Genomic DNA, 16,727 nt, shown 5'->3' with positions numbered 1-16,727 from the left:
TAATGTGTAATGACCTCCAGTTGTAAGCAAACCATGAAGATGAAGAAACCCATAATGCTATGATGCATTCAGGAACCTCCTGTATCCTGCCAGACTAATAAAGGTGAGGCAGACTTAATGTTAGTTTACTCGCCACTGTCTGCATAATAATTACATTTCTCCCTAATGTACCTATTGTGTGATAACTACCCCTCTCCTTGTGTGTAAAGGCGTGTGCATGTGTGTGTGTGCATGTGTGTGTGTGTGTGTGTGTGTGTGTGTGTGTGTGTGTGTGTGTGTGTGTGTGTGCGTGTGTGTGTGTGTTCCTGTGGGAGTGTGTGTGTGGTACATGACATGTTACTTTGTGTGTGTGTGTGTGTGTGTGTGTGTGTGTGTGTGACATGTGTGTGTGTGTGTACATGTGTGTGTGTGTGTGTGTGTGTGTGTGTGTGTGTGTGTGTGTGTGTGTGTGTGCATGTGTGTGTGTGTGTGTGTGTGTGTGTGTGTGTGTGTGTGTGTGTGTGTGTGTGTGTGTGTGTGTGTGTGTGTGTGTGTGTGTGTGTGTGTGTGTGTGTGTGTGTGTGTGTGTGTGTGTGTGTGTGTGTGTGTGTGTGTGTGTGTGTGTGTGTGTGTGTGTGTGTGTGTGTGTGTGTGTGTGTGTGTGTGTGTGTGTGTGTGTGTGTGTGTGTGTGTGTGTGTGTGTGTGTGTGTGTGTTAACAGAGACAAAGTGATTATAACCCTTCCTCCAGGGGTGAACATTTTAAACAAACACCTAATAGAAGGAGCGCTTGATTGACTTGTTCTCTCTCCTCCCTCCCTCCTGGGGGAGTGTCCTCTCTCCTCCAGTATAAAACCCAACGCACCCACCAGCGGCAGAGCATGCAAACACATCCACCGTGCAGCACCGACACAAAGACACAGACAGAGACAGACACTGTGTGTGCGTAAAGCGCATGTTTGTGGGTTTTACGCACGGAGCAGAGCATCCAGACCCAGGCTGCTGTCTCTAGCATGACTCCTGCAGCCTCCCTGGATTAATCAGCACTTTGCAGCCGACTTGCTTGGCTGGCACTTCTTCTCTCTGCAGGACCATACGCGCACTGGGAACCCACGATGGAGAGGAGCATCCCGGGCTGGTGCGCACTGGTGGCTCTCCTCCTGCACGGCTCGGTGTGCATGGCGGCCAAGGAGCTCCAGTGCCAGGAGATCTCAGTGCCTCTGTGCAAGGGGATCGGCTACAACCACACCTACATGCCCAACCAGTTCAACCACGACACGCAGGACGAAGCCGGCCTGGAGGTGCACCAGTTCTGGCCGCTGGTGGAGATCAAGTGCTCCCCGGACTTGCGGTTCTTCCTCTGCAGCATGTACACCCCGATCTGCCTGGAGGACTACAAGAAGCCTCTGCCGCCGTGCAGGAGCGTTTGCGAGCGAGCCAAAGCCGGCTGTGCACCGCTCATGAGGCAGTACGGGTTCCCCTGGCCGGACAGGATGAGGTGCGACCTGCTGCCCGAGCAAGGGAACCAGGACACCTTGTGCATGGACTACAACCGCAGCCAGACCACCACCACCACCACCACCACCACCTCCTCCCCAGTGGTGCTGAAGCCCACCAACCGGGCCCCGAAGCCCTACAACCCGAGGAAGAAGCCCAGCTATGGACGCGGCATCAAACCTGCAGCCTCCCCCTGCGAGCCTGGATGCTTCTGCCGCTCGCCCATGGTGCCAGTGACCGGCGACGGGGTCAAGACGGGTCAGATCCTGAACTGCGCCATGCCGTGCCACAACCCCTACTTCACCCCGGAGGAGAGGACCTTCACCGCCTTCTGGATCGGCCTGTGGTCCGTCCTGTGCTTCATCTCCACCCTGGCCACCGTGGCGACCTTCCTCATCGACATGGAGAGGTTCAAGTACCCGGAGAGGCCCATCATCTTCCTCTCGGCCTGCTACATGTTCGTGTCCATCGGGTACATCGTCAGGCTCATCGCCGGGCATGAAGAAGTGGCGTGCAACCGGGAGACTGGCACAGACCACATCCACTACGACACCACCGGGCCTGCTCTGTGCACCGTGGTCTTCCTCCTCATCTACTTCTTCGGCATGGCCAGCTCCATCTGGTGGGTCATCCTGTCCCTCACCTGGTTCCTCGCCGCCGGGATGAAGTGGGGCAATGAAGCCATCGCCAGTTACGCACAGTACTTCCACCTGGCCGCCTGGCTCATCCCCAGCATGAAGTCCATAGCTGTGCTGGCTCTGAGCTCCGTGGACGGGGACTCTGTGGCTGGGATCTGCTACGTGGGGAACCAGAACCTGGACAACCTGCGTGGGTTCGTCCTGGCTCCTCTGGTCATCTACCTGTTCATCGGCACCATGTTCCTGCTGGCCGGGTTCGTCTCCCTGTTCAGGATCAGGAGTGTAATCAAACAAGGAGGCACCAAGACTGACAAACTGGAGAGACTCATGATCCGGATCGGGGTGTTCACAGTCCTGTACACGGTCCCTGCCACGGTCATAGTGGTGTGTTACTTCTACGAGCAGCACAACAGGCAGACTTGGGAGATTACGCACAACTGTACCTGCATGTCTGACCCGAGCAGGCAGAGGCCGGACTACGCAGTGTTCATGCTGAAGTACTTCATGTGCCTCCTGGTGGGCATCACGTCGGGGGCCTGGATCTGGTCTGGGAAGACCCTGGAGTCGTGGAGGACGTTCTGTACGCGGTGCTGCTGGGGGAGCAAGGCCTCTGCCGGGTCCATGTACAGCGACGTGAGCACCGGGCTGACCTGGAGGTCCGGCACGGCCAGCTCCGTGTCGTGCCCCAAGCAGATGCCCCTGTCCCGGGTCTGACCGTCTGTCATTTCACACTAAAGACTTAAAAAACAAAACAGTCAGCTCTTTATTTGGGTGCGTAAAAGTTGAGTTTTTCCATTTGGTAAATTATTCAAAGTGCCAGTTAAGATGTAACTTTTTGGACACAAGCACTCCCCTAATGTGAAGTTTTTTATCTTATTATTTTATTTCAAAAACAATTGTGGTCTTTTATGCTTCATTACATGACATTACATTACATTACTTTTATCCAAAGCCACTTACAATAAGTGTATTCAACATAGAGAACTACTAGTCACCAGAAGTCATAAGTGCATCTCCTTTCTTAAACAAGCATCTTAAAGCATAAACCAGAGCAAAAGTATAGTGCAGAGGCAGATTACTACGAAAACAATAATTGCAACAGACTAATACGAATATAATAAGTGCTACAAACTACTACGAATAGGATAAGTGCAGTAAACAAGTACAAATTCAATAAGTGCTACAAGGAAGGCTCAGGGTAGTGCTTCTTCATTCTTCTTATAGAAGTTATAAGATCAGTCTTGTGTACTTGCCTTATCCAAATGACGTCCATGGGGGTTTGAATAGATGGAGGAGGGACTAATTGTGTGAGGATTGTCCATCAGCGTGTTGTAATTAGCACATTAATGAGGCCTAATGGCTTCTCTTTAAATAATGAGGCCGTCAGCAGAGGAACAATGTACCTGGCAGAAGAATGCAGAGGCTTATCTGGGCTTAATTGAATGCTTGCAGCTGACAAGATCCCCCTTGTTGATAGGTTACATTACATTACAGTCATTTTAACCAGTCAGGTTACATGGTACAGATGAGGCTCCTCTCCTCCTGTAAAGAACCGCAGTGTCTTAAACATAGGAGTCACAATGAGGCCATCACTGGGCTGCTTTTCTTTTCTTTTCTATTCTGTTGTGTGTCTGTAAGATGGATTTAAACGTACATTATTAATCAATGCCTTAATACTGTGCCATACGGGTTGCATTAGCGCGTAAAGTGTATTTATATAATTATTATATATTGTACATTTGTGTATATGAAAAATTTACGAGATTGTAAATATGTATAATTTCTCCACTTTGATAGAAAATTTTATTTTGAGAATAAAAAAAAACAACTTTTTATTGAAATTTGTTTCTCGTGAGTCCTGGTCATTCTAGACAAAAACTTTGTTGTTTAGAATATGTTGTTGTGCATGCTTTAAAAAAAAGAAAAAATAGTGTGGCCTGATGCACAAGCTGTTATAATCTTAATATATTTGTGCATAATGGCTGAGTTTGGGAATTTATAGATTATTTTGACGGTTAACTAAACGTTGCCTTTGGGGCCAAATGGGACATATAAGCTTTATCAGACCTCCCTGGTGTTGCAGATACACATGCTGTGAGTCAGTAGGCAGTAGGGGCACTACAGGTGGTCTTCTCAGTTTAATGCCCCCTGGCTTCAGTCTTTATTTACTCCTGACTTCTGTCTGTTAAACCCCTGATCCAGGCTTAATGTGTCACGTTAAGTTAAGAAAGTCTTCCTTTTATTATTTGTTTTAAACAGGTGGATCAGTGCTAGTTGTGAAACATAACTTATCAGTTTTTTCCCCGTGTTAATCAGCTTGTAAAAATGATTTTAAGAGACTTGAGCAGGAAAAAGTTACAGTTTGCTCAAGAAAATAATTGGAACAATTTCAACATGTTAAAGCAGATGTCTGCTTCACACATGACAATGCTTATTGTAAGGTTTTAAGTGGGGCGTTCAGGTTGCTCTAACTATGGATTCTTTACAATGTAGAGATGCCTCAGGCTTACAATTAAGGCGTCAGTGAGGAGGGACAGGCATTGTAATACCCTCCCTGTCGTGCGTAAAGGTAATTACGACCTTGCAGTGTGTGGTCCAATTATGGTGACAGTCTGGGATTCTCCTAAATGTCGGTGTCATCACTACACTTTGGTTCAGGAAAAAAAGAAGTAGTGTGTGCGTAATGACTACAAGCCTGAGTGATGTCTGTTTCAGAAAATGCTGCATGTCTTCCAATGTGTCACAAAAATGAATCGTATTTCATGACCGATGCACACAGCATAACTCGATTTGTGCTCTCGACTCTGGAGAGGATTCTGAACCCCAGAAGGGTGAAGAGAGATGGATTAAGTTGTATTATGCTGCCACCGTCTGGTCAAAGGACAGACAACAAGCAAGGCACATAAAGCCTGACTCCAACAACTGAGTACACATCCAAAAAGTTTGTTAAAGTAGCATTAAATATTAAAAAAAATCTGTTTCAACCAACCAGAGTAAAATATGTCACTCGTCTCAATGATACTCTCACATTCTTCATTTTAGAGTAAACCAACTTCTATCTTCTATCTTCTATATCTTTCAACACTCGGTTTCGGCTCATTCCAGCATTATTAGTTGGAGCTTCATGTTTTATCTTTAAATCTGTGACTTCTTCCCCTTCTATCTTGTGCATAAAAAAAAATCCAGAAATTAAGCCTGAAATGTTTTGGATGTTAGAGAGAAACAATGATCCCAACGAAAGTTAGTACAAGGCTGTATAACATGCGTTTGTAAAGATAAGAGTCATCTGGTGGAGGTTAAAGACTTGTTATCAGTGAAGTTATCTACACTACGTCATTTAGTGTCAGAGTCAGATTTCCACTTGTTTCATTTTATGAATGCTGACGTTAGGAAGATAAAAGTTTATCTTCCTAACGTCAGCATTCATAAAATGAAACAAGTGGAATTTAAGAGACAGAAGCTCCCAATTCTCTGTCCATTGAGAACAAATTGCTCTGCTTGTGCTTGTTAACCAAGAGACAAGTTAACTTCCTCTTCCAGCTGTATGTGTGTGTGTGTGTGTGTGTGTGTGTGTGTGTGTGTGTGTGTGTGTGTGTGTGTGTGTGTGTGTGTGTGTGTGTGTGTGTGTGTGTGTGTGTGTGTGTGTGTGTGTGTGTGTGTGTGGCAGGGGGTTAGGCATGTTCCCTCAAGGCGAAAAGCAAAAAAAATCAGCAGAGGAAATGGGTTCAGAGGTCATGCCTGCTCCATCTCCCTCTAACACAAACAAGACGCCGACCTTCAGGGAGAGCCCGAGATCCTATTGGTGAAATTCAGAGACGCCGTTTTCTTCTCCACTGGTTGGGATGTTTCTGAATGCCATCTTTGTCTAATGATCTGATTAGCTGTCTGACTCTGATTGCTCTGGAATAAATCAGGTTAAGATGTCTGAACGGCTCTACGTGGGCTGCTAAAAGGTCACATGCTGCAGCGGTGGGAGCCTGTCATTGACAGAGTGTTTACACAAAGCTGGGTGGGAAGCGTTTAGCTTTCAATAACAGGTATTGTCATGTCATGGCTGATTTACAATGCAGGCTAAAACAAACATGTCTTCTTCTATCTGACGGGCCTCCTGATGGACAGGTTTTCTGCCCCAAAGCATGCTGGGATCAACCGCTACATGTCTCTAAAAAGAAGCCCAAAAAGAGAGAGAATATAACAATAACTATTACACACACACACACACACGCAGTTTATATAACTTTTTAACAAACAACTGTATAGTTATAAATCCAGTAGACACGGAGCACATTAGCATTCATTTGAAACCTGGTGAATGGAAGTCCATATCGACTCTCTTTTGGCTCTGCTTTTGGTCTCAACCATAGAGTAGATGTAAAGATGGACGACATGACAGTTCCCCAAATGTGAAGCTAAAACATCTGGATGGTCCCCCCCCATGACAGCAGATCAAAAAGGTGCCAAACAAAGAGATCAAAGTTCACGTCATCCATTCTTCCCAAAGATGGTTTCTGTCATTTTTGGTAGATTTCATCACACTGATTTATGTCTAAGTGTCTTTCTGATATGTGTGGTTTTCGTTAGCTTTTTGATGCTGTATAAGGGGAACGTGTCGTCATGATTGACAGCTGCGATTCTCTCTCGTTCACGATTGATAACAACACATATGAGAGCTGTGAGAGTGAACTTAAACAGTAAAAGAGCGGGCTATAAAGCAAACAAACAGTCAAAAGACTCATTGTCGTAAAAAATAAAAATAAAAAAAGAAAGCTGAGAGGAACTGCAGAGTCAGGTGAAAATGTCTCTGAGTGTTCATCACCAAGTGTGAACCCTTTAAGATACAAGTAGTCGTGTTAACATAAAACATTTTTTAATATTACAGGATGAATGTTAGCTTAGCATGTATACAGTTAGCATGTCGATGGAAAGGCAATTATTTATGGTTTATGTGAAAGTGGCCCATGATGATAAATCAGGAGATTACCAAAGTCATTAAGATGTGTGAGGCTTACTCTGTTGTTTTATGTATATACATTTTCAAAAACCCAGAGACTCATCCTGCATGACTGTGTGACAAGGCATGCAGGGTGATGGGTGTAGAGGTGAAAGGTCAAAGGTCATGTTTGTCATTTCTGGCATTCTCTGCAGCAGGGGTGAAAAAAAAAAGTAGCACGAGAAACATCTTCTCAAGCTTCAATTCTGTCACTCAACAGAACTCTTTATGCAGTAATATTAACATACGTATCTGAGAAGGCTGACTGGATTCTCTGTTGAGTGTTTCCAGATTTAAAAACGCTAATTTTACGCATATGGATCAGGTTGTTTGTCACCAGGAAAACAAGTGTAAACATTTGTGTTATGTGTCCTGTGGCTCTTGAAGGAAATGACACAGAGGCAGCAAGAAAAAACTTGTCCTGGTAGGTCAGGTTTAAAAAAACCAAAACAATGCTATTTATTTTTGGAAGTGTAGGATTTCCACCTCTTCTGCTTCATTTTGCTTCTGCTTTTCACACGATTTTGACCATTTTACTCTAATCCCTCTCTTCTAAAGCATCCATCTTTATCAAAAGGTCATCATAAATTGAAGTGCCCTTTTGATGGAACAGCAGAAGCAGAGCGTGTGTGTGATTTAATGTGCTCTTTAACGGTTGATAATTACATAAAGGCTGTAAAAAAATGAATTCAACTGCCATTTAAAATGTGCACACACAAGGCCTTCAGCTTCCTCTGAGGCAGATTTCAACACAAGCAGCCTTTCAGTTTCATATCATTTTTATAAGTACCCTCAAGAGCAGCATATCTTTTGTCGGCCTCCTTAATGAACTAATCTGTAGACAAGAAGCCAAGCGCAAAGACAAGACCTCGAAGCCGTTCAACCGTCTTTTTACACCACACAATGACTCTCGGATCCTTTTTTTTCAGCCCCCCATCATCAACATCAAAGGAAGACAGAGCTCCACCAGGGACCTCAGAGGTGAAGAGGATGTTGGGTAATCAATATTTTTGATGCCTTTGACATCTCCTCTGATGTGCTGTTGTGGTCAATGTTGACTTTTTCCTCCTACTTCTCAATCTCCTCCGTCGGTCACCCATGAGATGGGAGTGTGTTATTGAGAGGGAGGCTGACGCTGGTTAAAGAGTCAACCTCAGTGGAGGGAGAGATCGATGGGAAGCCAAGGCCCTAACTGCTAATATTCAACTCGAAGGCTGAGCTATATATCTGTATTATATTGACAATGTCATATGAGACTAGACATCGTCTTAGATTTTGCTTTTGTCTTTTATTGGTTTTAAAGATTTTGCTTTTGTCTTTTATTGGTTTTAAAGATTTTGCTTTTGTCTTTTATTGGTTTTAAAGATTTTGCTTTTGTCTTTTATTGGTTTTAAAGATTTTGCTTTTGTCTTTTATTGGTTTTAAAGGTTGCATTACAGTCATTTTCTGAACTAACCAGACTGTTCAGGCTGCTCTGTGTCACTGAAAATATTTATATTCTAAACACAAACTAAAAATCCATCTATTCTGTCTGGCTATTATCAAGTATAATTTAATTGTCAGATTTTATACAGTGTCTTATGTATTTTTTATGCTGTGGTTTTAATGTTTTTACATATTATATTTCTTATCTTATTTCACTCTCATTTGACTGTTTTACTATGATCGATTTATTCCGTGTTTATTTTTTTATATAGTCTCCTCATCTTCTATTCAATTTTGGCTTCTTTTTTTAAAAAAAATTCAACATCCTGTCTGCTTGTGTCAATCATTTGTAAATTTGATTTGTTTGAAAGGTAAAATTATGAATAAAACTTGATGTAAAGATTTATTCTAGCTGCTCTCTTGTTGACCTTTTACCCACTAGTCATTGTACCCACATTACTGATGATTATTTATAAAAAATGTCAATGTGTAGATGTTTTATGAAAGCACTAATGGTCAACTACAATCGTCACAATATATCGATATCAAGGCATTTGGTCAAAGGCATTTTGTCTTTTAAGAAAACTGACTTTTTAAATCACAGTACCCAATTTAAATTAGAGAACTTTTTTACAGGCTCAATCCTTTCATTTTTAAAAACAATAGATGATAACTTAGGGTTATGAAGTTACCATTATTCTCACACTGCAAAGGTAACTTTGACATGAGTCATTTCTGTCCATAGGTTCTTTGTGTAAAGCATATTTACCTTTGACCACTAGATGGCAGTAAAAGCAACACTATCCTCAGGTTACATCAGGCAAAGAAAACCTGGGAGGGTCGTCCAAGGGCCAACACTTTAAGATTTCTTTAGCAAAAGGTAGTTTCAGCCACCAAAACTCTAGTTAATTAAATCAATGAGTAATAATTACCATCATTTTATCAAATTTGGCCTAATTTTGGACTTGTATATTTATATATTTTTTTTATTATACTATCTTCTACAACCGCAAAAAAGAAAATAAAAAAACAGAGAGTGATATATTTATATTTTAGGTCAATTTTCATGATTTAATTTCAGATCCATGTATAGATCCAATTAAAATATTTTTAATTCTACAGCATACAGTGATGTTATAAACAATAATGTGCTTCCAGCCTTGTATGGTGACAGTTTGTGGAAGTCCCTTTACTCTGTCAACATGACAAACAAGATTCGTCCTTATCCTCCAACACCAGCTGAGCTCACTGATGCTCTTGTGACTTCTGGGTCACATATAGGGTGAAATGCTCGGGTGTCCACATACAATGTTTTTCAAACCCACTTTGTTTTTCAAACCCATGTTGTGAAACACGGCAGTAAAAAGTCCCATATGTATATTTAAACCTTGTTGGTGAGAGCAACCTGTTCCATATGACCTTATTATAGAACACACAACAAAGCGCTGCCTTTAACTGATATCATGACTCCACCATGTGTTAAGACAGACAGGATGTAGCCAAGGACAAATAGCTGACAGCATTGCGTCTGTGAGTACTGTCACTTTAAGGACACTGTCTTGTGTGTGGATGTGGGTTGACGCATGTGCAGGGTCACCAGGTTTGCTTGTATGACCTCTTGACCCCCAACCAATGACAGTGGAGGCCTTTCGTCTGAGCACCCCACTGACCGCTGGACACTCTCTGCTAACGTTTCTGCACATCTTGGCTGCCCCAAATACCACAGCAGAAGAAGAATGAGAGGGGTGTGAGCCATGCGTTAGGGTCATGGCTACAGTGGGAGATAATGTGTGTCAGGGTTTGCATTGTTTCAGTCAGTGTCATCGTTTTGAGTGTTAGTTATTGATTTGAAGGTATAATTTGTATTCTTGTAATTATGATTATGTCAGTCAAGAGGGTGTTTGGTCACAGGATGATGTGTTGGACACTTTTGAAAACAATAAAAGCATTAAACTGACTGCAAAGAACTCGCAAGAGAAGGCAACTGATAAATAAAAAAGTTTTCTCTAATTGGGAAATTGATAAAAGGATGCAGAAAATGTACGCAGAAGTAAAACATTTCAATCATAAGACCATCATCATGTTCTGAGTTATTGAACCTTTGCACCGGTGAAGGTTATTGACACAAGACAATATCCTAAATGCAGCATTTGTAAATTTGTTAAATGTGACAATGATCATAAATCCCTTTTATGTGTCATATGGGTCAAATGGTCGGGGCTTTTGCTAGCATGCTGAGCTAATGCTGAATGATGGCGGCGAGAGGGTTGAAGGTCTCATGTCATCCGAGCAGGGTTGTTCCTATAAGTCAGGTTGCGGCTGGGTCGGGGTCAGAGGTCAGAGGTCAGGTCAGTGTGTCTGTTGTGGCTGCCAGCACTCAGTCATCCAGACAACAGCTGAGAGGGCTTCCTCAAGGTCGGCCTGTGTTTTTGTGAATGACTCATTTTCTCACGCAGAGACAGCTCGGAGGTGTTAAACAAACATGGGAATGAGAAGAAACATCTCAGTGGGAATCAGTGGCAATATATATCTGTCCAATTAACTCATATTATTATTATTTATTCAACTAAATAGCATTCTGTAAGCATGCATAAAGACAAAGTACAGTTCTACTACTACTCAGTTTCGTCTTGTGAAACCAAACAAATTTGTAGATTGAGACATGATGGTTGACTTTTGATCCGTTGATTTAAGTGTGTAAGAACCGTCTTTTTCTACTCGAACAAAAGTTTTACAATGTAATTTGCTTGTCAATTTCCTTTTACGTTCTTTGAGCCCTTGAGCTGTTTACATCATTTCAATATGACAAGAGTTTCTGTGATAATCCGAACTTGTTTTTCTGCTAAAATTGAGGGGAAGGCCGTAAATAAGCCTGTGAATTATTGACCTTTCCAGACGCATTACATCATTTTTCATTATCTGGATTTTATGCAGTAATATGTGTAAGCAAATTAAATAAAAAAATCAAAAGATAATTTGCTTCAAAGCTGCGCAAATTGACTTTTTGGACACGAGGACGAGCTGAAAATGTATAATGACACTTATAATCATCTTAGTCGCTATGGCCAATAGCAAACCTGTGCCTATCTAGCTGACAAGATGCAAAATTGTCATTCATTTGTAATTTTTCTAGCTGCCAGATGATTGTAAGTCCAATGTTAACCTTCGTTTTAGGTCTGTTTTGGTCTCCATCTCCTGAGAAAAAGATATATTTTTCTTTATTTTCCTAAGGCCGGATATTTAGCTTGCTAGCTAACCATGATGCTTAGCTTGAGTAAACCATTTAGCTTCCTAGATGTTTCTCATTTTGTTGGTCCACCATTTGGTTCTGGCCTTGTAGCATTCAGTGGGTTTATGAAAGTGTGCTTTTCTTTAAAACAACTGCTGGGTTGATGAGAGCAGACTTTTTTAATACTAAAACAGTGAGCTAACAGTTGCTAAAAGGCTTTTTCTCTGCAAGTTTGTCACTATTAGTCATCACTGTTAATAAAAAATATTGATAAATGCAAATTCCAGCAAAACTTCCTCTATACCACGACAACTCTTACTACGAATTCATGCTTAAAATAATAGGAAATAAAAAATATATGTGGGCACTGAACATATATTGCATAGCACTTTTTGTCCAATGAATGTAATAAATGTCCAATAAGTCAGCTACACCCACGCCCTCCTGTCTGGAGATTCACTGCTATCACACTGTTGGCCTGAGTTCACCACATTTGTAGTGTACATGTCCAGCTTTTTGACCCCCATAGGTGTTGGCATCCTGGGTTGTGGTCCTCTGTCGGGGCGAGGGGACAGCGGAGGTCTCAGGTGGCTGTGGAGGACAAAGTGAGTTGGTAGTGGAGCGCTGATGGGAGTCGGCGGCCGAGACGTCTCCACCTTAGCGTCTGGCCCTGTGTCATTGGTGGTTCCATCATTCTCGTTCATATGAAGAGGTTCCTCATCTGGCAAAACAGCTGTAGCAGTGTGTTTTTCATCTTTGAAGCCGTTCTTTGAGCTTTCACCTGGGCTGACTCTTCTGGTCAAAAGGACATCGCTGTCCTCAGACATACTTGTAGTTGTTAGCATACTGCTCTGCTCCCCTTTAATCATCTCCTCCATCAACATCTCCCTTCTCCTCCTCCAGGTCACCATCGCGTTCACGGAGCTCACCAGGTCAAACAAACTCAGCAGGACGGACAAGGCGGACACGCCCAGCATGAAGTTCAGCATCAGGGTCTTCTCCGTCGGTCTGGAGATGTAGCACTCGACGCCAGATGTGCAGGGGGCCTCGTAGCAGAGGAAGCGCTTGGGCATGGACAAACCGAAGAGGAAAAACTGTCCCGCGCCGAAAACCACTTCCAGAAGTATCCGTAGGATGACAACCAGGAAGTAAGAGCAGTAGAAGCGTGGGAGGTCGTGAAGCGGGGCTTTGTGCATGGACAGTTCTCTGGAGGAGCTCGAGTTCTCAAGGGTGAAAGGCGACCCTCCTCCACTCCAACCTCCAACATAAGGATGTGACAAAACTTTGTGCACGACGTAGGTTGCAAACAGCACATGGGGAAGACAGAGGAGAAGGAGGTGGAAGAGCCAGAGACGGAAGACGGACACCGGGGCAAAAACGTCAAAACAGACGTTGGAGCAGCCGGGCTGGATGGTGTTACAGATGAACCTCTCCTGCTCGTCGCTGAAGAGGGTGAAGCCGGCCAGCAGGAGGACGAGCAGACGGAGAACCAGCATCAACATCCACCATGTTTTACCTGGAATGGAAAAGAAATGATCAAATAATAATGAATGCTAGATTAAATGAAAAAAAAGAAATAGGATGTATAGGGGCAATGAAAGAATCAAATGAACATTATTATGATTCTTCACAAATACATGAACATATATAAAGCATATATAAAGGTATAAAATATCGAGATCAAGACGAAATCACAAAGCATAACATAGAAGAGAGACAAATTTCACTAAACTCAGAGAAGAAAATCATGACCAAGCAAAAAAAATAAAAAAACCGAATAGCACTAACATTGATCTTAATGTATTATTTTATGCATATACAGTGTTAATTATTTCCAAGATTTCACATGATTTAACTGTAATTATAATCACATTAATATACTGACAATACTACTGTGAGGTCGCAGTATAAAGCTGTCATTTCATAATTATTTACTGTAAAATTATACAATAACTTACTGTGAAAGTAATGCAACTAGTAGCAGTAATTGTACTGTAAATATTTAATATAATACTTGGATTAAGAAAAGTTAAGTTAAGTTGCAAACTTTTGACATTCCCTGTTTACAGACGTGTAATCATCATTATATAGAAAATAAACATCAGTATACTAACATTGCTTTCATTTTTTTGTGAACTACAAATTAAAACTTACCCATAAAGGAGACATTGTGACTTAGAGTGATGAAGAGTAGATCTTTTGCCCCCATCATCCTCATTGTTCAGCGCTGACTCTGATCCCATATAAGAAAAAACAATCCAGAACTCTCCAGAGCAGCTCCTGTAAAACAGATCCAGATGAGGTAGACTCTCCTTCTACTCCGTCCCAGAACAATACACCGCCGTCCCTCACAGCTTGCCACTAAATACAGTCACCTCAAATGCTTTCTTAATGCTCCTCTGTGCTTTGTCTGCTGAGGCCAGGACCTGTGGGGGGGGATCTATTCTTACCGGGCCTCCATCAAAGCATTGTTGGGATGTCGAGGCACCTGACTGGAGGCCGACAATCATACGTAGGTGGGCTTGTAATAGAAAATCATAAAAGTGATTGAGACAGCTAAATGGCTTTGAGTCAATCTCTAATTCACATTTAGTGAATCATCACATCATAAGACAATTACTGGTTATCATTGGAGTAGATGTCAATGGCAGCTTTATTGAAATGCTAGTGCTGTGAAACAAAACACTCCTATTGTTGCAGTCAAAAGTTTATAAAATATGCAAATCACAGAACCATGGGAGCCTTTTCTTTAAAAAAAAAAGAGCAAGAACACATCCATAAATTATTCATTTCAACCCTTTAAACATTATACAAAGTTAATTTGCAGAAGATTTATATTCCTGTGATGTATTTTTCAGACAAATGAGAGGAAGAAAACATGAAAGCCTGATCAGTTGTTGGTCAGCAGCAATTAAATGGGAAATAAATTCATAAATTTTTCGGCAATTTCGACACGTTTTCACACTCAGTTTAACAGTCACGGTTGTATTGTAAAGTGAAAAAGATATTACTATTTTTGGACAATTTTAATGTTTAATTTTTTTAAGACAGCCTTATTCTTTTAGCACCATTCTGGATTTCAGGGCTTACATCATGGCTGGTGCTTTTCTCCACAGATCAATAGGAATCATTTGTCTCACACACTTAGAGATCATAAGTGACAAGGACTGTGCTTCCAAAAGTAAACTCACTGTTGGATACAAGAGGGAGGACTCTTGTAGGATTCGTGGTCCTTTGAGGTTTTGTATTACCATCACGGTTCTCTTTGGTCCAGACTTCAAAAAATGTCTGTTTCCTTTTTTTTAACAAGGTGTGAGAATCCTGTAAAAACCTGATAACTCCAAACTGTGAACAAAAACAGCTGTGTTCTAACGCATTTTTAGTCACTGTGACATGCATGCACAGGTGTACTGTAGTCCTTTAATGTAAGTTAAATGATCGACATAAATCAGACTGATTGGCTGTGAAAAGGGTCAGCTTGGAAATAAAGACACTGGAGAAGCAGCTGTTTAGCACAAACTGGATATTTTATTTATTTATCAAATGCACTATAGATGTAATGTTGTGTTATAGCTATTATACAGAAAAATAAATAAAAACAAAGCAGTGCTGTGCTTCCTCACACCCTCTACTGACCAGAGTGTGTTTGTCAGACCAGCAGACCCTGCTGTTGGTTTGAGGCTGTTTGAAGTTTGAGTTTTACAGTCATGATATATTTGGTGCTTAATAAATGTTGCAAAAAAGGTGCAATATTATATTTTTGCCATCAGCAGAAATTAGGGCTGCACAGTTCAATCCAATTTTATTGAAATCACAGTATAGTCTATTGGAAATATATGTGTCAAAATACCATTTTGAATTAAATATTGTCATGCTGCCTTCACGTCATATTCTACAGAATAAACTAAACATCTTTGTTTGGTGCAGATCCCCACAAAAATCACACCATAATCACTGAAATGTGTTTTCCAAAGAAAATGAGAGGAGTGATTTGTCAAAATAATCATTCCCTCTAATATTGCAAACCGTATAGCAACTGCAATACTAGTCATTATAATTGCAATTTGATATTTTTCAAAATGTTTTAGCCCTAGCAGAAATCTCAATTCCAATAGACAATTTGGGTGAATTGACCCTTTAAATCCCCCCAACCTGAAAGAACAGTTTAATGCAATGCTCATGTCCACTAGATGGCAGCAGTGAGGGCGAAAAGATTTGCCTGTGGAAAAAATTATGTTTAATAAACTGCTAAAACACCTTGACAAAGTCATATTAAGATTTAACCAAAGTCTCCTTTCAGCTGTAAATTCTTTGTCACTTTCTTTGTAATAATCTTTGTCACAACCCAACGTACATATTGAGGAGCATCACAAGGAATCAGAAGATTTAACGGACTACCTGAGTGTTGAGAGGTACGCTAGAAATACTGTAAACCTTGAATATAAATATTCCCAAATGGAGAAAACTCACTGACACTTTTATTATTCTTAGACGTGTCAAAGGAAATAAATAACCGGTATAGAAATTCCAGTGCAACACTATACTATTTTAGAAATCCTGCAGCGGTTAAATTCACATGATGGAAGTTATATAAATAGTACGCTTTGCTGTGGAGTTGCAGAGCCATCTCAAAGGCAGGTTATGTCAAATCTTTCAAATTAGACACAACATCATAAAACTGAAGAGAGCGTCGATGTCGATACGTTAAAGCTTCCTAGGTGCTACGACCTAGGAAGCTTTTGGGACTTTCTTAGGTTAGACCAAAGCTAGATTGATACAGATTAGTCAACACACCCTCTTCTCTTTCAAGATCAGAACAGTTGAGGCACTGTGAAGGCATCGGGTTAAGTCAGAAAACCTCGTTCTCTTCACCTCCCAAAAACTACACATGTGGTGTCACATCCTTGCCTCCAGTTCAAAGGAGTGAAGTCCAGAAGTCCACGTCTCAGTATAATCTGGGTTTCTTTCTG

General features: G+C 41.6%; 2 protein-coding genes across 2 annotated transcripts; one reads left to right on the top strand and one right to left on the bottom strand.

Moving 5' to 3' along the window:
- The first annotated feature begins 879 nt into the window (after positions 1 to 879).
- LOC129088879 (frizzled-8-like) lies at positions 880 to 2,827 on the top strand. The gene has a single exon (XM_054596136.1). The coding sequence runs from the start codon at positions 1,094 to 1,096 to the stop codon at positions 2,825 to 2,827; it is 1,734 nt and encodes a 577-aa protein (XP_054452111.1). The 5' UTR covers positions 880 to 1,093.
- Positions 2,828 to 12,185: 9,358 nt separating this feature from the next.
- On the bottom strand, positions 12,186 to 13,966 carry LOC129116435 (gap junction delta-4 protein-like). The gene is made up of 2 exons (XM_054627332.1): positions 13,912 to 13,966; positions 12,186 to 13,273 (listed from the first exon to the last, which is right to left on the bottom strand). The coding sequence occupies exons 1-2, from the start codon at positions 13,964 to 13,966 to the stop codon at positions 12,186 to 12,188; spliced, it is 1,143 nt and encodes a 380-aa protein (XP_054483307.1).
- Between the last annotated feature and the right edge of the window lie 2,761 nt (positions 13,967 to 16,727).

The sequence above is a fragment of the Anoplopoma fimbria genome, chromosome 3, assembly GCF_027596085.1.
Source record: "Anoplopoma fimbria isolate UVic2021 breed Golden Eagle Sablefish chromosome 3, Afim_UVic_2022, whole genome shotgun sequence".
Lineage (NCBI taxonomy): Eukaryota > Metazoa > Chordata > Actinopteri > Perciformes > Anoplopomatidae > Anoplopoma > Anoplopoma fimbria.
This window is presented reverse-complemented; position numbering and strand designations above follow the sequence as displayed.

Coding starts and splice junctions, on each gene's coding strand:
- LOC129116435 (XM_054627332.1), bottom strand. CDS start 13,966: ATGGGGGCAAAAGATCTACTCTTCATCACTCTAAGTCACAATGTCTCC. Junction 13,274..13,911: donor TCACAATGTCTCCTTTATGG/GTAAGTTTTAAT, acceptor TTTCCATTCCAG/GTAAAACATGGTGGATGTTG.
- LOC129088879 (XM_054596136.1), top strand. CDS start 1,094: ATGGAGAGGAGCATCCCGGGCTGGTGCGCACTGGTGGCTCTCCTCCTG.